Genomic DNA, 24065 nt, shown 5'->3' on the forward strand with positions numbered 1-24065 from the left:
TTTTTTTCTTTTGTGTGGCATCATAAATTGCAGCTTCTTCTTTATCTTTCAGCTGCTCCCATTAGGGGTCGCCACAGCGGATACTCCGTCTCCATACCCCCCTGTTCTCTACATCTGATTCTTTAAAACCAACTAGCTGCATGTCTTCCCTCACCACATCCATAAACCTCCTCCTTGGTCTTCCTCTTTTCCTCCTTCCTGATGACCCCATCATCAGCATTCTCCTACTGATATACCCCATGTCCCTCCTCTGAACATATCCAAACCATCTCAATCTCTCCTCCCTCACCTTGTCTCCAAAACGTCCTACATGCGCTGTCCCTTATTTTTAATCCTGTCCATCGTCATCACTCCCAATGAAAATCTCACCATAAATTGCAGCAATGGAGAAAAATCTTAAAAAAAAATATCCAGAGTTTTTTTTTCTCATAGCAGTTCTTAGCATATGTGCATGCAGCGTGTATAAACCTGCCGTTGTTGCAGATAATTTCTTGTTTTTTTGCAGACAAGAAATTAGTTACTTTACTAGACTAATGCGGATTTTTCTTTCATAAATGTCTTGTCATTGATAGGCAGCTCAGCCCTGGTGTTAAAATGAACTATGACTATAACAATGAGGATTGCGTTTCAACAGCAAATGACTTTAATCTAAGCCGATGAGACAAAGACTGATGTGGATGGCACTTATACTCAGATTAGTTTTAATTGTAATGCTATGAAATGTGGCCGCGATGGGCTCATTTTTACTACGAATTTTATGTTAAATCCAACTTGAAATGCGATTTATTTTTTTTCTCTCCAGAAGTTAAAATGCTATGACTTTCCTGTGATTTAAAAGGAAAGTATCTGGAAAAGAAATGTTCAGGAGAGTAGCGCTTTCAGAATGATTTAGCAGAAAACTCTTAAGGGCTTCAGTTTATCGCTTGCCAAGTTGACTGTGATGAACGAGAAAGTCTGACATATAACTTGTACTATGTAAATGTCATTTCTTGGGTTTAATAAGCAGTGATCCATGTCGTTTTATTCCAGTACAGAGAAAACTTAGTTCAAATTATTTTTTCTAAAGTAAAATATCAATAAAATTAGTTTTACAATTATTTTAAGCAATGATTTTTATCGTGCATGCCAAGAATTTTGCACTGTATATTACAATGCATTATATTTAAAATGCAATAATGAACACGAATGGATATGTATATTAACAGGTGGTAACTATGAATTATATTGGAATTTCATAGGGATGGTAAATGAGACATGAAAACATTTACTCATATTTGGAGTCATATTATGCTGCTTCATTGTGTGTTATTGCGTATGTGTTAATGCAAAGAGATTAGGAAGTAGTGGTGCCATAGAATGAGAGATTAAAGGTTGTTGCTAGCAATTATGTATTGGTTCTCATGATTCATCTTCGATTGTAAGTCCTCAGAATGCTTCATGCAGAGGCTGTTTTCCACAAACAATATTTTATCATGGATTGGTCAGATATCATTTTATGGTGCACATGCATTATGCGTATGATTCGTTGTTGCAAACAAGACTTGGCTGAGCAGGATCATTTCCAAGAAAAATAACTCGGAAGAACTTCAATTGTTTTCAAATGTAGTTGTAGAAACTGTCATGAAATTTTTATAGCACCACCTGCAGTCCTGGAGCACTCATATGTGATGGTCTGTATACAATTAAAAGAAAGTGAGCCTTGGTCCAAAGATTTTGCTTTAAATTTTTTCTTCTCATCTCATTTCTCGTCTTATATTTAGTATTTGAATATGTCACAATGTGATATGATTCAGGTGCATATACATTACATACTACAGTACTACTACTGCTGCACCATTTCAGACAGTAAACATCATAACTAGAAATCCTGAGAGTAAATGATTAGCCATATTTAAACTTAGAATCCCTGAATCCTATTTAAGATCTGTTTTTTAATTATTTGTTTTTTAATAAAGAAGCAATGTCAGGTCCTGACTAAATTGGAACCCTGACAGCCGATTCGCTCCCATTTTAAGTAACAAGATAAATGAGCTCGTGCATTTCAAAATACGAAGCAGATCAGGAAGCAGACACAAATATGAGCAGATGACGAGGCTGAAATAGTTAGCCTCTCTATTTCTCACATTGATCGGTATTCCTGGTGACAGTTCCTGCTCTGGGTCGGCTATTTTAGGCTCCTGAATTTTAAGATGTTCTTTTTTTGTTCTCTGGGAGGGATTTGGTAGATGAACACGTACGCTCATTTACATGGAATTTATAGCCATTTTAATACAAAGACTTACTTTACTGTTAACTAATGGCTTTATTAGTATTGACTAAAGTTAATTGGGTAGGTGACGGGTATTTTGCACTAGGGGCATGAGCATTTAGACCTCGACCCACATTGTGATTCATTGCTACTTTCTCATTAGTTGAAAAGCTCCGTTTTACATAGAGCTATGACGTGAGACACATTAGTTTATTTTTAGGCATAATTTCTATTAGCCTAATTAAGATCTTGACTGTACCATCAGAGCACCAGATTATTTTTCATAAAAAAACAGACTGATATTTTTAGCGTCCTATAAATCAGTTTAAAAAACACCTTCTCCTTTTCCTCCTATTTCAGTTTTTCTCTTTTCCTGTTTTTCTCTTATTTTATTTAGTTTAGTCAATATAACCTGACAAAAACATTTGTTCGCATAAACCAAATAGATTGAACAGAGAAAAAAACATTTGCTTCTATTATGTAGCCCTATTTTAAAATGTTTCACATCTGTAGAAAGTGATAATAGTAATAAACAGCTGATACAAATAGACAGTATTGGTTTTCCCTTATTCATGCTTTATATATTCATTCTCTTTGGTTATGCTGTGATGTTCCAAACAAGGCTTGGATTTAGGTAGCTGTAGAAGAAAGCATTCCTTTTCCTTTCCTTTACGATCACCAAAGGTTTAATTAGGGGACTTGTCGCTTGAGGAAATAAGTGCAGGCCCCCCTGTGGATGGATTAGAGTAAGTAGGTGGTCAAAGTAAAGAAAAACTGACTCATGAAAACAGAAACCCCCCCCTTTGCTCCTGTAAAGCCAGGTTAATACATTTTTTTGCGATTACAAGATAGTGGTACAACATTAGGCACAGGATAACTATAATGCTATATTCTGTGGAAACTTCACTAATTCTTTGTTGGCTGAATGGACAAATCCTCAGCTAACTCAAAAATGTAGTGAAAAACCATCCCAGAAGAGTGGAAGCTGTATTATAACAGCCATAAGAGGAATACATTTGGAATTGGATGTTTAAAAAGCACACGTGGCTTTGATGGTAGGTAGGCGAGTATATGAATAAAAGCATTTGTGAATAATCTACAAATGTCAATATATAACAGGATATAATTCCAGGTTTCCAGGTGGTAATTCCAGGTTTGTTTTTTAAAAAAAAAAAAAAACCCTCTCAACAGAGTTGTAGGCTGATTTCTCTTAAGTTTGTAATCTAGCGTGCCAGTGTAGATTTATTCATTGATAGAGACTCAAAGCACTGTTGTACGTTGCTCTGGACAAGGGCGTCTGCTAAATGCCGCAAATGTAAATGTAAATATAAAATCATTACAGTTTTGGTCAGAACAAAGCATAATTTGAAGTGGTCAAATTGGTAGAATGTCTTGGCCAGCTGGTAACTGGCAGTCAAACAGCCAAGTCTGTGTACCAATGTGGGGGTTAAATTATGTGACAGTATGTACTTACATCTTGAAAAAAAGTTATAAAAATGTTAATTTCACTGCAAGTATGTATGTTATATGTATTCTACATATAACTATGTTAATGACATATAAAAATCTTGAATTATTATATAATGACAATTTGGACTTGTATACATAGCGACCCTGCCAGTATTTTCCAGCATTATTTTACACAAAATACCTTGTCTTTGATGTAAGATTAGCATTTTCATTCTAGCATCACTGACTATGAGCCTGCTTAAGAAATCGTGCATCCTACAAATGGCCCATGGCTCTGACTCGGATAATGTGCATGCTGTGACTATCAAGGCTAGGTCACCTTGAGTTTCAGCTGAACCTCAGCCAGGCAGTCTCTGGCTCAACTGGCCTTTTCTGGATTTAATATGTGTGTGGGTGGCTGCATGTGCATAACTGAGTGTTTGGCTTTGAGACTGTCACCTTCAATCGTTTGACCTGCTCTGTCAATTGGAAAGTTACGTTAGAGCCCTTGTTTTTGCATTACAGGTTATGTAAAAGAGTTGCTGAATCAGCATTAAAGCAGCTATGGCTCCCGTTGGCTGTATAACCATGCCTACACCTGCAGTCTTTGTATGTAAAACACAAATACTTATTCTAACTACAAGTTTATACTCAGATAGCTAACGTCAGTAAAAGGATGCAAAAAATATATATAGGAATGTTGAAATATGAAATTTTCGTGTTTATTTCTACCTCTAATCACTCGTTGTGACAAAATTCTGACTAGGAATTTATATTCCTTGATTAGCTAAACTCTTTCGTTGCTAAGTCTCTGTCAACAGTTCTGTGCATGTACTTCAGCTTCACTTAGCAATGATGAAGTCAAGTATCCTCCGCTCACAAGCTCAAAGGAATTGATAATGCCAGAGTACCTGAGGTAAATAATTGACACTTGGATATTGTGGAAAATATCTTTTTTTCCCCCCATTGTAAATATACAAGTAAGATTTGAAAAACAAGAACGAGTTCAGCCGGCTAGTGTGAGTATAAATATTGGTATTTAGCTTGTGAAACTTTTTAAAGTCAAAATTATCTCCAGCAGCTACAATACTACACAGGGAGCTCATATGTTGTTTTTGTAAGGATGATGAAGAATGCATGTTATGCCTGGAAATGCATATTTGATAGGGAATATGGTTTTACGTTTCAGTTGTCAGATCACATCATGTGCCTGGAAGCTGAGGATCTGATCATGAGTACAGCAGAACCTCGGTATATGAACGTCCTCAAATACGTATAATTCAGAATACGAAACGTCATTTGGCAAAAATATTTGTATCGGTTTACGAATAAAAATTAAGGATACGAATCATTCGAAACTCGTGGCCGAAGTTTTGAGGGGACGTTGGTTCTTCCGTCACGCAACCCACACGATTTCCCGCCACAGAAAGTTTAGTCAGGGTTTTAAATTAATTGTGATAGCACCGTCTTAGCGATGTTTATCGTTGTGTCTTTGTTTCGTTAATACTACAGTACAGTAGTCATTATTGAACAGTATCGTATACACTATTATATCGTAGTGGAGATTCTAATTCCAAACAATAATTCTCCTCCTCCTCTCCATCATGCCAGCATTCGCTCTTCTCAGAGGTAAAGTACCAAGTTAAGATACTGTTTTTCTCTTTTAGATGTTAAGGACCCATTATTAAACGCTAAATACTAAATAATATTAGTTCATATTGGTTGTATTTTGATTTTTATATGCATATTTGGGGTCGTTCGGAACGCGGTGCGAATGGAAATTCATGGTGTGAATGGTGTTCCAGAGCGAATTAAATACGTAACCCGAGGTACCACTGTACACACTTTCATGTGCAATGATGTCTGATCAAACCAAAATGGCTACACAGATTGGGTTGACCTGAGCAGTATTAGATCCTTTTTTTTTAGGTGTTAGTGAGAACCTCAGAATTCTGTTTGCATGATGGCCATTGTTTGGTTTTTTTTTTTCCCAAACCTAGCATTGTTAAATTCTCTGTTATGTTTGATTCATAGATTCATGCATTATTTTGTTTCTGTAACATCAGCTCTAACTGTACACAAATTTGAATTCAGAATACAGCTACAAATAAGCTACAAATAAAACCAGAGAAAAATACGACATGGTAAAGATTTCTGTGAGGAGACTTTCACGTCTCTGTTACCAGATCTTGGTAGCGCCACCATGTTATATATTAAGGTTTTCATGGGAACTTTGGGTGCTTTGGTTTCTCTGCAACAAAACCACTACATTTTATTGAGATATTTGACCTCATTAAAGGGGAACAGTGAGGGAATGAATGTATTCACCTGCTGTAAATGTTAACAGGAAATAACTAAGTGTTAATTAAATGTGCCATTCACTAATGCATTCACAGTTATTGTTAGCAAATCGCATGTATAAGAGCAGCAAAACACATCAGGATGTGGTATAAAAAATAAATACAGAAATTAATAATAATTATAAGAAAATAATTATCTTTTGGGTATGGGCTAGCTGCCATAAATTATGTTGTTTTTGTTTTTTTGTTTTATTACTTACAGAGTACATACATTAATACTACATTCAAGTACATTTTATTTATTTTTATTTTTTTATACAGATAATTCATTTGAATGTAGCATGCCGTTTCATTGGAAATTGGGTGTTTGTTGTTCTGTAAATGGCTCTAATATTTTTTTATATTATTGTAATGTATTGTGTGCAGGTGCCACAAAGATAAACTGCCTGGCCCTGAATAGGCCTTTACAATAATGTTTATATTGCATTAATATTTTATTATAAGCAAAAGTAATGACATTATTCACGCCATTATAATCAGAACTGATTGTTTTGGGTAAAAACCTACTAAAATAAACAAAATACAGCCATATGTTGTGTTTTTTGTTTAGACGGAGGCTCAGAAATTTGGTCTTTTCTTCTCTGTTTAATACCAGTCTGTCCCAAAAACATCTGCACCCTCACTACCCTGGTGACTCACACCTGATGATGTCACGCTCTCTCAGTTGCCATGGTAGTCGTTATGGCAACTGCAGCCAAGGCAATGGAGGTGAAAGCCATTCACAGGTGCAAGTCAAGGGTTAATATCGATAGCTCGGCTAATGCTAATTATGCGCCTCGCTCTGCTTACGAGCAGCAGTTTTTACTGCATGTTCAACTTTCACACACTCCTCCACACACCGTGCAGCATCTTGGTAAGATGTTTTGCTCAGGGATGAAGTGTAAGAAAAACACTCCGCTCGTGGCTCGGAGATCACACGCCAGCTGGTTGCAGGCAGATCTCTCCCTCCCACTTTCCCAGCGTGCAGACTCTAGTCCTGTGTTTCTGTTTTTGAGACATGATATTTCATCAGAGGGTGTTTATTCGCACTGGCCTGCTGTGTTATCTGCACTCCCACCTGTTCACACACGGTACATGGTGGCGAGGTGACATCACCGTGACCGCTGTCACAGATCGCTGCTTTGATCGCAAGATTACTCAGTGCGCCTTCAGTGTCCTTCAGAAAGATGTTTCTTGGTGGAAAATGTTACTACTGTTTACTGGCTAGTCCGAGGGAGATTGACAGTCATGTTTCGCTTCTTCCATTTTCTAATGATTGCTCCAACAGTGGACCTTTTTTCACCAAGCTGCTTGGCAATTTCCTCGTAGCCCTTTTCAGCCTTGTGGAGGTGTACAATTTTGTCTCTAGTGTCTTTGGACAGCTCTTTGGTCTTGGCCATGTTAGTAGTTGGATTCTTACTGATTGTATGGGGTGGACAGGTGTCTTTATGCAGCTAACGACCTCAAACAGGTGCATCTAATTTAGGATAATAAATGTAGTGGAGGTGGACATTTTAAAGGCAGACTAACAGGTCTTTGAGGGTCATTTGCAGCTGTATCATACAAATAAATAGTTTAAAGATTTTTTTTTTTAGATTAAGTCTCTCACAGTGGACATGCACCTACAATGACAATTTCAGACCCCTCCATAATTTCTAAGTGGGAGAACTTGTAAAATAGCAGGGTGTTCAAATACTTATTTTCCTCACTGTATATTCATTAAATACAACAGTGTAACTTAAATAAATAGAAAAATAATTTATATTGGCTTTGCACCTTCTTTAATTCTTCTTCAACTGCTTAATCCTGGTTCGGATTCTGCGACTATATACACTCTGGATAGAACACCAGTCTCTCAGGGCTTTATAGACACACATACATAAAGCTGAAATTACCTAAATGTAAATTAGAGCCATCGTTCCAACAACTGTCAGGTTTTTTGGGAGGTAGAAGGAAAATGGAAAACCCAAAAGAAACTTATGCTGCTCATGTAGTAAACACGAGCTCAGGATCAAACTTTAGCTTTAAACATAGTAAAACCTGGCCTGCATTATGAACAAAATCAAACAAACAATTTAAAGAGCATATGTTCTAAACAGTTAGTGGAAACAACTTTAATTATTGATGCGCTACACAGCGCACAGCTGGCTTGTGTTCGGGTTTCCGTCTGTTCCTGAATTGTGTTGAATTTACAATGAGAACTTTCCTTAACGTAACAGCTGCTCTGCATTATACGTGCTTGTTCTGATGTAAATGTCTGTTTGTGTGTGCGCTCGTGTGCTGCATCATGCATTGGTTCCCTTGGTACTTTCTGTATTTATTGATCATAGTGACTTGGTCATTTACAGGCATAGCAGTGTACAGTCATTGTTTATTTGCCCCCTGATTTACAAGAATGATGTACGTTCGAGGAAGCTGCGAACACTGTTGCGTCACAGAGCAAATGTAGTAAACTTACAGCTACTCAATAATGCTAATTGATTTTCCTTGTCTCCTTTTATTGCGTAATAAATAGACCATATAATCTTCGCCCACTTAAAGTACTAAGCAGTTTGGTCCATTGTTTTTTTGCTACAATGACTGACAGCTAAAGCTGTACTTATATGGATCTGTTTGTGTTTGTGTCTGTGTGTCTCAGTAGTGGGCCAGTGTCCCCGCAGCCTGGACTGTGCACGTGAAGGACGTAATTTTTGCCAGCCTGGCTCGTCCCAGTGCGGCCCCTGTCTGGCTCCGCTCATCGAGAACAAGAAAGGGAAGTGTGTGGTCAGGAGACGGAATCACATCAGTGAGTAACTGTGGAAGCACTTTATGAATGTTTTTTACTCATACAGGAATAACTCCCTGGAAAAAGTGCACTACTACAACTACGACTGCAACTATTACTACAGCTAGACATGTCAAAGCCATATTTGTATCCAGAATGCTGATGGAGGGGGCGTGTCTAAAAAGAAGAGGCTAACAATGTACACATTTAGGGCTATTGACTATCTTAAAGGACCATCTGTCCAAAGGTTAATAAAAGCATAAATGTCATAATCCTGAAGTACATTCAGATGACATAAGTAATGAAAAAATCCTAAGCAACCACACAGCCAGATGTTTCAGTCATTCACTCGGAAGTTGCTTCTTTTCCAAAATACATTTAGCACATCAAATTTTCAAAATGAACTTTCATTCAATACTGAACATGTAGAACATCCACATAACTTACTTATGGTTTAGCAGCTATAAATCTTTTCTTTATTTCTACTTAATTATAATGCAGTTTGTTTGCAAATAATTGTTGGCGCTAGAGACTCTTTTCAAAAACTGCTCAATAAATGTTTCTAACAGAAACATCACCATTTTAATGATTACAATTCAGACTTTAAAAAAATACTTACTATACTATTTACTATAGTAAATCTTTTACTATAACATGTTGCCATGCAAATCGTTCAACAGTTGCTGTTGTTATTCACATGATAACACATCACCACATTTAGTCTTTTTTTGCTGGTATAATAATCTCCACTCTACTGGGAAGATGTTCCACTATATTTTGGAGTGTGATTTTGAAGATTTGTGCTCACTCAGCCAGAAGGGCATTAGTAAAGTCAGGGGCTGATGTAGGGTAAGAAGGATTGGGGTGCAGGCAGCGTTCCAATTCATCGAAAAAGTGTTCATTAGGGATGAGGTCAGAGCTCTATAGCAGCCTGCTCATGATCTTCCACTCCAACCTATATAGTCCATATGTTCATGCAGTTTACTTTGGTGTACAAGGGCATTGCCATGCTGGATCAGGTTGGATGTAGGAAAAGGAGGATTAGGGTGCATTCAGTGTTCCAATTGGTCCAAAAGGTATTCAATAGGATAATATTCAATAGCATGTAAACCATATCTTCACCTGTATACATTTCTGACTTTAATTGTGAAAGTCAGTTGTCCCAATATCCATATAGTGTAGCTGCTGTTACCAGTCAGAATCAAGAAGTCAACAGTCTCCTAATAATATGCATATAATAGGAATGTTGATATGTGTTTGTAATTTATCAATTCCAACTTTTACAGACTTTTTCCCTGTAATAAATATGCATGAGTTTGTCATCACCATCATCATCTTCTTGGTTACCATCATCTTCCTGATGAGCCACGACTCAGTCATGTCCAGTGGTCACTGTCATGCTTGTTACCACATGCTTTTAGCTCTGACTCATTTTTTCCTGTGGCTTAAAAGCTGTATTGAGAGAAGCAGCTGCGTAGACATCCGAGCCTCCACTTTAGGTAAAATTGGGATGTCTCACTAACACCGATTTAATGTCATGAACAGTCTGTGTGTTTGCATGTCTGAAGTACACGGTGGTATTAGGAGTAATTTAGCTGTGTATCCGGGATTTTGGAGAGAGTACAATGACGATCGTTTGAGTCAGACAGGAGATGATGGTTGTGGGGGATGGGGGGTGCGGGCAATGCGGTCAGTTATTTGCTCTCTGTATTTCGAGTAGAGAATCGGCATTGAATCCCACTTTAGTCAAGACCGCCCAGTCGTCATCAGCGTTCCAACATAGCAGCGTGTTCAACATTTTTCCTTGCTTTCTCAAGTCTTCCTCGCCCTTGCCTCGCCTCGCCTTGCATCGCTTCCTACTTCTCTCTCACCCACGCAGCATTCACGATGCAACAGGAGACGTGAGGGGGAGAGAGAGAGGAGGAATAAATCAAACACGGCTCGGTGCTGCAGTGCTGAGCGATTCGAAAGGAAATTACTTTCATCAAACACTGGCTGGTAGTAAACCCTAGCTCTCTTTCCTCATAGGTCTGTAAATAGAAAACAAACTACTAGAGGAAGTAAATAAATAAAACACAGCTCTCTACTATAATCAAGCTTCTTTATATCGGTTGGAAAAGAAGTTTGGGCTGTCCTTGTGAATTGTAGCAGGAATGATCGTGACCATATTGTGATCGATACGATGTAAGCAGGCAGAGCTAATAAACCCTGCTGCAGTAAAGATTCAGCAATCCGTCCATTTCCACCGATCAGCCCGTCTATTATTCTCTCCTTCTTGTGCTTTCAGTGAAAATACTCTCACTTTAAAATCGCGTTAGGATTAACGGCATGAAACATCCTCTTATCGTTCTGGCACATCAATCGCCCTGACAGCCGGAGTTCCACGCTTTTGCGAAAGACATTGTGAGTTTAATTACAATGCTCAGGTGTGCAACAGCGCATGTTTGTGAGAATGCTGAGGAAGAAATTCAACGTTTTCATGTCAAATGGCGCTCCAGTTTTCCATGCTAACTTCTCACTACACTTTCATTCTTGCTAACAGCCAAGAGAGAAGTTCTTGGGAATTTCGTGGGATTAATTCACCAGTTCAGTACTGCTCCCTTGTGATTGATCTATACAAAGCTTCCTCATTCCAAACCATTTTAAAAAAATACAGTCATTAAACATAATTGGGAAATAAGTTAATAAATGAGTCAATAAAGATTGTGAAAAGAATGAAGACAGAACCTTGAAATTGCAATTAAATAAAGTATTTTTTCGAATTGTTTGTAATTATGAACTATTATAATTAATTATTATAAGTATAATTATAATGATAATAAAAATTTAATTATCATGTAACCTGCTGATATTTTAAGTATGTCCTTTTATAACTTATATTTGTGTTTCATCACAGTTGAGCAAATCTACACACGAGCAAAACTAAAACATAGCATGCTCCTACACTGTGGCAGGCAAATCCTACAGTAAATCTATTAGCTAGCACACCGCAAGTAAAAGCTCTAATGTGCTGCCCGGTGTCTCCGGGTTTTGTTTGCCCAGGGACATAATTGGCTTGGCTTAGTAGTCACTAACATAATTGTAATGAAGTACGAAGAGCCAGTTAGCTAGTTTGTGCATTAAGACAAACAACAACAAACATACAAATACTATTACTACATACAGGACAGCTCAGTCAGCGAGTTTCCTGTCTGAGAAAACCAGTAGTGAGCAGGGTTTCTTTCAGGCTGTTTAACAAGAGAAGACAGAAATGCTGGTGGTTACTAGAATACAAATCCAAGAGGCAACTATGAATCAATGAAAAACAAACAAAAAAATAACCTGGATGTGCAACAATTTTTGTTAATGTTGATTTGTGCAGGCTTGTTAAAGTGCAACAATCCTGTACATTTAGCAGAGTTGAACTACATCCAAATATTGAGATCAACACTAATTTGCTTTGCCTTGATAGGACATGAAAATGTATCCATGAAACTTAAAGATTTTATTAGTCACAAACCCAGTTACATACAGAATACAACTCGCAGTGAAATGCAAACGTGATCGGCTGCTCGTAAAAACTGGGAACTATAAATATGAAATGGGAGAAAATGTATTAGATAATGATAAAGAAGTGGTAGTAGGTAATAGTCTGAATATATTTAAATGTACGTTCCAGTCAAAACTGCGACTGTCAGCCGTTTCAGTATGTGTATATTTATTCCCCCTGTCCATCAGTTGCCATGGTGATGGTTTTCATTTATGACTTTGATGAGGCTCCACCCTCAATACCCAACTCTTATCCCCCCCCACACACTGAGCATATATCAGCGACCCCCCCCCCCCACACACACACACACACACACAAACTCTCACTCATTCGCACAAACACGCCCACGCACAATTTGCAGCATTTTCATTTATCACCTTTTGATCTCAAAGCTCTTTACATTGTAAATCTAGTTATATTTTATTGTTTTAATAGAAGTAATGCACTTCAGCTCATATATATATATATATATATATACAATTTACCTCACATCAGTGCCCTCACGACTTATACACATGACCAGCTTTGTCCCCATTACATTTTTTAAATTGTAGTTTGTTAAAAATCTATGATAATATTTAAATCAGTATCCTGTGATTTCTAAACATATACATTTTTGTTCTAAATAACCAATATCGGCATACAATCCTGATACTTAGGATGTGTCAAAATAAAAGATAAATGTATATGTGTAGGTAGGATTGTAAAGTGGAAATTACATATAATATTGAAAAATATGGTGAATATTTATGCTTAAAAAAAAAAAAAAAACCTTTATTTCTGATGTACAGAAGAAGCGGATTTGCGTCCCGAGCTAGATGAAGAGATCGACTTCCTCTCTTCAATCATAACCAAACACAGAGAATCTGAGATGAAACATACATGTAAGACATTGCATTATTTTCAAACCGTTATTTATTGTCTTTTTATTATTTATTGGTGAAAATGCTTCAACAGTTTGCAAACTCCTCCAGTCGTACACTTTTTCACTCGTACACTGGCTTTATATGGCTGGTATTTGCATGTACAAGAACACACGTTCTCAGCATGTTCAGTACAAGTGTTCCCACCAGTGTAACAAAATATAACACTGACAGACACTGGAGTTTAAAAACTAGTTTGATTTGATTATATTTGTATCAGTTATTTTAATTTGCCATAACATTTTTGTATTGCCCTCTAGCACCGTCTCAGCCTGTCTCTCAAATCAAAGATGACTCCTCATGGCCAAGGGGTCACAACAGAGTGGAATCCTCTTCCAGCTACAATGCAGCGAGGCACCCTGTAACACACACTCTGACCACATTGTCTACTACCACCAGCTCCACTGCTACCACCTCCAGTGCCACCAGCTTCAGTCCCAACACTATCAATCCTCTGATATCTGCCATGCAGAGCGCCCCACTCATTGTGCCCTACCCATCTGAGGACCATTTTAATATCGGTATGCCTTATTTGTTAACTCTTTTCTGTGGTGGTGCGATGCTGTGAGTACACCCCTTACATTTCAACAACCATTTTAGCATATCTTTTCAAGCGACAATACTGTAGAAACGAAACTGATATATTATAGAGTAGTCAGTGTGCAGCTTGTATAGCAGTATAGATTTACTGTCCTCTAAAAATAACGAAATATACAGCCATTAACATCAAAAAGCTGGAAACAAAAGTAAATACACCCTAAGCTGTATGTTGCTTAACCATGCAAAACCACATGTCCTACTCATCATGTTCCTGTTTTTGTCTGCTTGACTGGACTATACAAATGTGTGTATCTTGTATTAAAGCAGTTAAAATCTGGAACTTTAAGTACAATTCTCTTATACTGACCGCCAGCATGGTGGTGGTAGCATTATGGTCTGGGGCTGCATAAGTGCTGCTGGTACTGGGGAGCTACGGTTCATTGAGGGAAACATGGATTGCAACATGTACTGTGACATTCTGAAGCAGAACATAGTGCTCTCCCTTCAGAAACTGGGCCGAACGGCAGATTTATAACATAATAACGACCCCAAACACGCCGCCAAGATGAAGATGATGGAGTGAACCCTATTGAGCACCTGTGGCGCATTGTCAAGTGGAAGGCGGAGAAGCTCCATGTGTCTAACATCCAGCAGCTCCATGATGTCATGAATTCCATATCCAGGAGGATTAAGGCAGTGCTACTGTAAATAACAGTGGTACTCACACACAAATTGACACTTGGGACACAGTTTTAACATGTTGACTTAGGGTGTAGTCACTTTTGTTGCTAGCAATTTGACAATAATGGCTGTATGTTGAGTTATTTTCAGAGGACAGTAAATCTGTACTGCTGTACAAGCTGCATATTGACTACTCTAAAATATATCCAAGTTCTTATATTATTGTCTGTTGAGAAGAAAAAAACTTTTGTGACATACTGTGCATTTATAATACATTTGCTTCAGCTGATATAATGCATGTTGCATGCTTTAGATAGATTTAACTATTCTTTCATGCGCATTTCATTTTTAAGTTCTTTCCAGATTTGTGGGGCTTCTAATAAGAATATTTGTATTTCTATATCTTTAATAGGCTCTTGGAAAACTGTAGTCTTCAAAATGTAGTATTACGTCTGTGTATTGAGTATGTGAAGTTAAAGTTGGCTGTCATTCACATACAGTATGAAACGTAAATTAGTAGGTGGGACCTAGTGGGTTACACTGATTGTATACTGTATTATAATTTAATGAATCACATACAGACCTTCATACATTATTTTGTACCGTCATATATATGCAATGATATTCTGTCATTAATCATTTGCTAATTGTTATATATGGATGTCTTTGCATATAATTAACCAGTTGGCTATTTCTGTCTATTCCCTCTCTCTCTCTCTCTTTCTCTCTCTCTCTCTCTCTCTCTCTCTCTCTCTCTCTCTCTCTCTCTCTCTCTCTCTCTCTCTTTCTCTCTCTCTCTCTCTCTCTCTCTCTCTCTCTTTCTCTCTTTCTCTTTCTCTCTTTCTCTTTCTCTTTCTCTTGTGCTTTTTGTTTCCCTCAGTTACAGCAGGAGTGTGTCTTATGGTGGCGTCAGTGGCTTTGGTCTTGTTTGGAGTGTGCTGGGTGAGGTAAGACCTCAGTCCTGACTCGCAGTTTTCAAGAACAAATTTGAAAACCAAGAAAACCATTGTTTGTTTTTGGAGCCAAGTGTCACTGATTAGATCAGTTGGAGCCCTAATTGAACAAGTCTAACTGAATGAGCTGCTCACGTTGTGTTTCCTGTGACAGGATGCAGAAAGGAACTCGTCTGGCACAGAAAGTGGACTACCCAGCCTTCGGGGTAATGAGCCCCCACTCTTACGACAGCGCAGCTGTGAGTTGAACAGAAATCACATACACACGCATATGCACGTTAGGCAAATTTTGAACGTTTGTTGTTTTCATACTGTCATTTCTGTTTTAGTCTGGAGATAAAAACCTGGCTCAGAGTGCTCAGATGTACCATTATCAGCACCAGAAACAGCAGATGTTGTCACTCAAGTGAGTAGATCTACATCACCAGCCCAGCTGCACTACCTCATATTTCATTTTATTCTGAATCATATTCATCTAATCATATCCATAATGGTATTTTTGGCTTCTTCTATTCTATTCTGTGCTTGACGAATCCTTCACTGTTCCCATATATGGATAAATACACGAGGAATAACAAGTTATTTCTATTGGTCATGCTGTTATATGAATAGAGGTGGTGTAATGTAAAGCAGGTGCCTGTTACACTGTTAGGGTTTATTATTTTCCTATAATAGCTGGTCCAAACATGGATCATTAATCATTAATGAACTACATACTGCTCTATTTAATGATTTATAGAACACAACATCCATAAAATGTTATTTTCTGTCCTCTTTACATTATAACAATGGTGAAACATTAGTCCTACCCCTAAGGCATCTCGTTTTCTCTCTTTTAAAATCAGAATCAGAATACTATAGAGAATTTAGCCTCACTTCCTTTGCTGGCTTTGTTGTCAGATTTGTTGGGATATTACATGGAAGTTAACTACATTAAGGAGGCAAAGTTTTTAGGACTGCAGACTCTCTGTTATTCCATATAGTAAACTCTTAAAGATTATAAGACTTAAATATACGACTGTCAACCGATTAAAATTTTAAATTGTGATTAATCGCAACTTAATAAATACCTTAAATGAAGTTTAATAATACTCTAAATGAACTTTTTAATACTCTAATCAACATAGGCATTAACAAATATGGAAATGTATGCAAATGTATGTTTATTATTAGTGAAACCAAACTTAACATGAAGGATTTGAAGGATGTTGGATTATTTTATTTATTTTTTTTTTTTATGAGTAAAGAATGGAATAAATGTGTGTTGCGTTGAAGGTTTTAATTTCTCCTCTTATATATTTATTTATATATATGTGTTTTTATAAAAATGCTCAAACTGAAATGTGCGCTGCATCAATTGCCCGTTAATAAAAATCTTGGCTTTAAAATGTTTTTGCGTTAACATGTTATTAATGCGTTACTTTTCACAGCCCTAATTAAATACGAATTAAATAATAATAATAATGAAATGTAATAATTTTTCAAAGATTTTAGATACTTCTAAAAGTGATGACAAACAAATAGGGTACAGACTGTACATTACTACTGCACCAATACTGGATACTAATCCAATCCTGATTGGATTATAGGAGTATAGTCTATGGTTCTGCCAGACAATCTTACATAGAAATAAACACTCGGCACCATCAAGGACAACGACCAAAAACATTGTGCTCTCGATGCAAGGCAAGAGAGTGTGGGATCAAGTTACAGAAAAAACACACAATTCTCTTACACACACCTGAAGACACACAGCTCTATATGCACACACTTTACTCAGTGAGCGTTAATGAAAGCGTTTTTATTTTTGCAGTGATTCATCTCAATATGCAACAACATGCTTACAATTAGGGCTGCACGATTTGGGAAAAATCTCATGTTATTGAGTTCGAAATTGCGATTGCAATGTAATAAATGGTATCATGAGTAAACATTATTTTTCTTTTAGGTACAGCGAAATGAAATGAAATAATAATATAAAAATCACAAAAATACGATATTTGAAACATTTTGCCCAAACGAACAGGGAATGCCCTGCTGCTGCACATTTCAATGATTGAACTGTTTTTCTGCTGAAGTTTAAGATACAGTATTATATTTTTACATACTTAAATACAGGAAATTTTGCAATCATTAATATTAAATGTATTGAAACTTTTTTTTATAGATGATTGCTAATGATTTGTATGATTTGTGGTGGGAGGGAAGAGCTATAGGGGGGTGACAGTAGGATTCCGCGTTACCGCGAGTGTGTGTGTGTGTGTCCCGGTGTGAGTACGAGGAAAATTAAAGCGGCGGAGCAAAAGTGAATTAAAAGTAAACCATCTGTTGAACCATAGAATGTCGTCTCTTTCTTCCAACCCAGAAACAGAAAACATTTGTTACAGATTTGTCATATTGCCAAGTGAGGTAACATCTTTAATTTAGCAAATCTTGTACAGTTCAGTGTCGGGCTGCTCGGCATCCACCTTCACCTTCAAACAGAGACTATCTGGTGGTTTTTTTTTGTTTTGCACGGAAAATCTGCAAAACTGTGAAAGTGTGTGTCCACACGTGCAGTTATTTATTTCATTGAATCGCAACGTTTTTACCGTCATATAATCGCACAAGCCGACATCGCAATACAATCAATCGGGCAGAACTACTAACAATATTAAATCCTTGCCTTTAAGTTGCCAAATGTACAGAGACAAGGCTCAAACTATCACAGGTTTTACTCTAACATTACGAAACAAAAAACTGTGGGGAAAAACAGGAAGCAAGCAGCTTCTTCAGCAGCCAAACACCCAAAATCTGAGAGTTGCACATTCACTGTTGACACTTTTAAATCTTAGCGCCTAAAAAAAGAATAATATATATAGGAAATATAGAATAACAGTTTGGTGTCCATCGTTAATCATTATTGTTCTTTGTATTCAGACAAAGAGATGAATCTAAGATCCCTGAATCTGCAGCTACCTCGGATGAGGAGAATGAAGATGGGGATTTTACTGTGTACGAATGCCCTGGACTCGCCCCGGTAAGCAGGAGTTCTGTGTGTGAGTGTGTGTGAGTAAAGATATCTCTCACTCAGGGTGTTCTGACACAGGGCACTTCCCTGCAGGTCAGAATCAAGGGTATTATGTACCACCTACATGAATACATCCAGTGTTAATCAGGGTTGATTTTGTGATGTTTGGTGTTTAAATCTCACCTCCCTCTCTCTCTCTCTCTCTCTCTCTCTCTCTCTCTCTCTCTCTCTCTCTCTCTCTCTCTCTCTCTCTCTCTCTCTCTCTCTCTCTCTCTCTCTCTCTCTAGACTGGTGAGATGGAGGTGAAAAACCCGCTGTTTGATGACTCCACTCTTCATCTTCATCTTGACCTCCAAAAAAGCTACAACTGAAAATGGACTGCACGATCACGTTGAAACCACATCCACAATCTTGCACCAATGTCAAATCCCATCTGCGATCCCACGCCAAGATGCCATGAGGAAATGGAAGGCAGCTAGGAAATGGAAGGAGGGAAAAAAATAAAGAGAATTGGATTCGGACTGTGTGGATCCGACGTCACGTAGTCAATGAGGGTGTTCCTAGTCGCTTTTCATTTTCAAACCTTCCTCTACATCCATTGTCCATTGATTGACTGTTAAGTTGTGTGTGTAGAAACTGGAAGCCAGTTAACATATCTGCCTAAACAAAAGATTTGCCTTTAAAACATACAGAAACAGCTACGGTCCTGTACACACGTGTACATTCTACACTACTGCATGGATTGAGCATTTCATCCAATACTCGCAAGCTACCTTTTTGGAGGAACGATACGCTGACAACGATTTGTGGTTGTTTTATTTATTTATTTAAATATTTTTTTTTTTCCTTTTATTTCCAATCATAATGATGCATCTCAAATTTAAAGAAATTTGCACACAATTGTCTGCTATACAAAGCCTTGATGAAACTCTCCACTTTCAGAAGTCACCATTGCCCTCACAGTATATGCACGCGACAGTATAAAACATGGGGTGCATGTCAGGTTCTGTTTTTTTACACTGCTTTCTCTCTTTCTCTCTCGCTCTTTTTTTTCTCGCTTTTACTTACATAGCAAAATCATTTGGTCCTAGTGTCCGATTTTTGCACGTTCATGATTTATCTGTGTTCTCCAACAACTATGTGGAGGTATTGGAACAAGCGCTGGGCTCATATCTTAATTTTCTCTAGTTTCTCATCAGTTATGCAAAAAAACATTTGGGCAGCTTAGTGAAGGAGTAAGTAGCATTGAAACGGCATGGTCCCTGATTCAATCCTGAGCTCTGGTTCAAATGTTTACCTTGTGATTTTCTCCCAACCGTCCCAACCCAGTTGGCGGTTTTGCTACAATAAATTACACGTATGTGTGAATGTGTATGTTTGATGCACTACAATTTCCTGATTTCCCATTCAGGATGTATTTGCACCAAATTTAGATCCACCACTACTCTAACCAGAATAAAGCATGTACTCTAGATAAATAAATGATAAGAAATATTCCAATTATGTGGATAATTTAAATAATCACCACTTAATTGTCATGGCTCTGGAATACTGAACAGATTGTTGGTTTCAAGTTGCTTTAAACAAAATGTGTCCTCCAAATGTAAATGTTAAACTACAAGTAAAAACAATAATGGGTTCCTGTGTGGTGGAACAGAAAAGCACTGAGGGATCATGAGTTCAAATTCGAATTGGGAGCAAACCTGGCTGTGATCTCTTTCTATCCGATCTGTCAATCACAGAAACACTAAGCAATCATAGGTATGTGGAAGATAACAGTTAAAGCTTCCCTACAAATGGCCTACACATCCCTTTGACACAACATGAAAATCGCAGTCTTGGAGGAAGCACAGAAAATACATTAGAAATGAACCTGATCAGGACTGGAGATTCTTCATGCATATGATCCCAGGGCTCAGGTCCAATATCAGGTCACTGCACAGCCTTCGGATCTGCCTGTTTGTTTGTATGATATTGTGAATACAGTGTGCGATAGGAACTGAACTTGTGGACTTAATGCTTAAAACATATCAAACATTACATTGGATCTCGAAAAGCTAGATCGTTGAATACAACCTGGCTGTTCACTCACACTACAAGTGATTTGATGTACCGAAAAAGCCACCCTATATGATTTCTAGAGCTCATGAGGTTCCTTTCTACCAAAGTAGAATGTAAGTGGTATTTTCTAAAACTCTATTTGTGGTTTTACTATTTTCATAATTGTGCACATACTGTATGAATACGCCTAAATGATATAATGTAGCCTTTGTATAGTCTGTATTGGTCTTACTATGCATGAGCCAAAGCTATGGAATGATAAAGGGGAGTCTGTATGCATTTTCAGCACTGCTTCATGACCCTGAGCAGACTCACGTGGTCTGCGGATATGTACCATTTGAGTTGTGGTCCAAACAAATTCGAGAAACCTGGCACAGCAACTGTGAAAATTGGCAATCGTGCATTGAATGCGAGCCGAACGCTGCTCGTCCTTACGGTCTGTGATTGTGCTCTGTTGTATATAACTGCAGCTGCGTATAGAGAAGACTTAAGGCCTGCCTGCTCAGTTTGCTGTATTTGTACAATCCCCCTGTCATCTCTGCAGTAGTTCTCGCGTCGCGCCTGGGGATTTGACGGTGTGCTCGGTTGAAGTATTCGTTCTTTGCTGCTGGTTCTCAGGAAAACTGCCAACAGTAGCAAGACCTTCATTAATCCGTTATCTCCTTCCTGTCTCTACTTGTAAAATAAGCCCCATGACGGTCTTGGAGTGGATTTCTCTCAAACTGGCTTCACGCTTCAGTATGCTGACTTTTGTTTTTAATCCTGCAGATGAAGGAAGGTGAAGTGATCTGCCCTTCATTTAAAGTACCCTTTTTAAACATGTCATCTTTAGGTCTCTGTAGAAGCCCTTTCACAATGTTCTCAGTGATTTTCCACTTTAAATAAAAAATACAGAATAGCCCCAGACATGGAAAAAAAAAACAGCCTGCCCTGCGTTACATAAATTCCTACCCATACACGTGTTCACTGTGTATGTCGGTCTTAAATATTACAACTCTTTTTTTTTCCACCTAATGAAATTGTTTATCATGCATGTAAAGATAGGATATTAAATAAAGAGAAATAAATAAATATTTATATTATATCAAACTCATATTGCCATATTGTTCATTTTTTCTGCTACATGTTGGTGCCTGGAACACATATTCACACAGATGTGTGCAATCATTATTCTGATGTGTTGAAAAAATAATGGTTCGCTTTTATTAAGTTGATAGAAATGATTCTTTTTAGTGTTCCACAACCACGTTTACTAGGAATACAAGATCGTGCATTTAGAAAAAAAAAAAGAGTCACTACTGAAGCTTTACATTGACCAATATACACTCGTGCAGCTTTACATAAATAATAAACTGATGTAATGATTGAAAAAAAAAAGTGTGAACATACTGCCATCTGCTGGTGAAAAAGAGCAGCCTCCCGCCTTCCTGCGTAGAGCCAGGAAATATTAAACCATTAAACCTCAATTTTGAGTAAGTGACATTTCAAACACATTACGGCAAAACCATTTGTTTAAAGATGAGGCACCAATTTATTGAATTCATACAAATTCAATCACTCTTTATCTCTTTCACTCTAAAGTCGCTATTTATTAATATTGATAACACCATCAACATCCACATGCACATTATCAACTTGTGCTGTTAATATCATGAACAGCAGCTACGCTAATTCCTCTCCACTGCTTCTCTTTCTCTCCCCATCCCGAGCCATCCTGAGGTTGCTCCAGCTCCAGTCACGTCCCACCTCATGAAGATTATAGACCTTTGAAGAAGTAGATGCCGAACTCGCAAACATCCCGAACCATCTAGGGACGTACCAGTGCCAACTGGATCCCACTATATGTGTGGAGTTTTGACACTGGACCTCCTGAAGTGGAACTCCTGGAGTATTTTTTTAACCATAAAGACTGTATAAGACTGTAGAAAGAACATCACTTATAATCTAATACTCCAGTAATCATGTTAGTTCTCACTCTCCAGTGTTCTGTATTGTTGAAAGATTTATGATCAAACTCTTGATGTCACACAAATGAGGATGGGTTTCCCTTTTGAGTCTGGTTCCTCTCAAGGTTTCTTCCTCATAACATCTAAGGGAGTTTTTCCTTATCACAGTCGCCACGGCTGCTCATCAGGGACAAATTCACACCATTCACCTTCACTGTTGATTTGTGTAAAGCTGCTTTGAGACAATGTCTGTTGTGAAAAGCGCTATACAAATAAACTTGACTTGACTTGACTTGATTTAAACACTGACCCTTCCTTTTGTCTAAAAGGAACTCATAAGGGTAATAAAATCTAAATGAAAATCTACCCCATAAATACTTTAACCATTTGTTTTATTTTTGCTAAATTTCTTTACAATGAATCTGCTGTTAAGGCCATTAAAAGCTTTTTTTTTCGTCGTGGAGCATTGTGCTTACTACCACAGGTGAGTGCAAGTGATGACATGATTTATGATTTATTTTCTGCACTGATCAACTCATTTAAACATTTAAATTTTTAGATTGAATGCATTTAAAAATTCTTCCATTGCCACTGGACATGTACCAACATTATTCAAGCTGGCAGTTATCAGACCCCTAATTAAACAGACTGACCTCAACCCCTTTCAGCTCTCCAACTATAGGAAAATATCAAACCTCCCCTTTATCTCTAAGATCCTAGAAAAAGTTAAAGCATAGCAATTATGCTCATATCTGCATAGGAACAACATTAATGAAATGTTTCAGTCAGGATTCAGGCTCATTATAGTACAGGCACAGCGCTGGTTATAGTGGTAAATGACCTGCTACTGGCTTTTGTGTCTCCTTACTTGTGTTGCTTGATCTTAGGGAGTTAAGAAAACGACTCTCTCCTGGCTAGTGTTCCCCAAAACAATAACAACATTTACATTATGGCATAACATTATGACCACCTGCCTAATATTGTCTGTGGCTACTCAGCCCTATGCACAACAAACTGTGTATTCTGGCACCTTGCTATCAGAATTAGTATTAACTTCTTCAGCAGTTTGAGCTCCAGTTGCTCATCTGTTGGATCGGACCACATGGACCAGCCATCACTCCCCACGCGCATCAGTGAGCCTCGGCTGCCCGTGACCCTGTAGACGGTTCACCACTGTTCCTTCCATGGGCCACCTTTGATAGACACTGACCACTGCAGACCAGGAACAGCCCACAAGAGCTGCAGTTTTGGAGATGCTCTGACAATCATCTAGACGTCACAATTTGTCAAACTCGCTCAAATTCATACGCTCGCCCATTTTTCCTGCTTCTAACGCATCAATTTTTAGGACTAAATGTTCACTTGCTGTCTAAAATATCTTACCCATGATGAAGAGTTAATCAGTGTTATAACGTTATGCTTGATCAGTGTATATACATTCAACAGCTAGTCTTTACCCCAATACGGATCAACAATTACGATAACGCCATTCTGCACTTCAGCCTTTCATTCGATTTTCTGTTTAATTAAACGTTTTCTTGAATCTTATAACATACCTGCAACATCTATGGTACATATTATGAAGTGTGTCAATGCACTTTACTATTTTATTGTTGTAACAC

At 37.8% G+C, this 24065-nt stretch overlaps 1 protein-coding gene across 4 annotated transcripts in view; it reads left to right on the plus strand.

The window, feature by feature from the left end:
• Nucleotides 1–21586, plus strand: part of npdc1b (neural proliferation, differentiation and control, 1b) — a 28172-nt gene extending 6586 nt beyond the window's left edge. For 2 of the 4 annotated variants that reach the window (XM_083527034.1, XM_083527035.1), the window contains exons 3-10: nucleotides 8675–8821; nucleotides 13121–13213; nucleotides 13513–13773; nucleotides 15354–15420; nucleotides 15581–15665; nucleotides 15756–15832; nucleotides 18346–18445; nucleotides 18724–21586. In XM_083527034.1, coding sequence (XP_083383160.1) covers nucleotides 8675–8821; nucleotides 13121–13213; nucleotides 13513–13773; nucleotides 15354–15420; nucleotides 15581–15665; nucleotides 15756–15832; nucleotides 18346–18445; nucleotides 18724–18807 — 914 coding nt within the window. In that variant the 3' untranslated portion in view covers nucleotides 18808–21586. The remainder of the gene's footprint in view (nucleotides 1–8674; nucleotides 8822–13120; nucleotides 13214–13512; nucleotides 13774–15353; nucleotides 15421–15580; nucleotides 15666–15755; nucleotides 15833–18345; nucleotides 18446–18723) is intronic. The other 2 variants (XM_083527036.1, XM_083527037.1) reach the window with 1 other exon arrangement.
• Nucleotides 21587–24065: the final 2479 nt, after the last annotated feature.

The sequence above is a fragment of the Silurus aristotelis genome (genome assembly GCF_946808225.1).
Source record: "Silurus aristotelis genome assembly, chromosome: 23".
Taxonomy (NCBI): Eukaryota; Metazoa; Chordata; class Actinopteri; order Siluriformes; family Siluridae; genus Silurus; species Silurus aristotelis.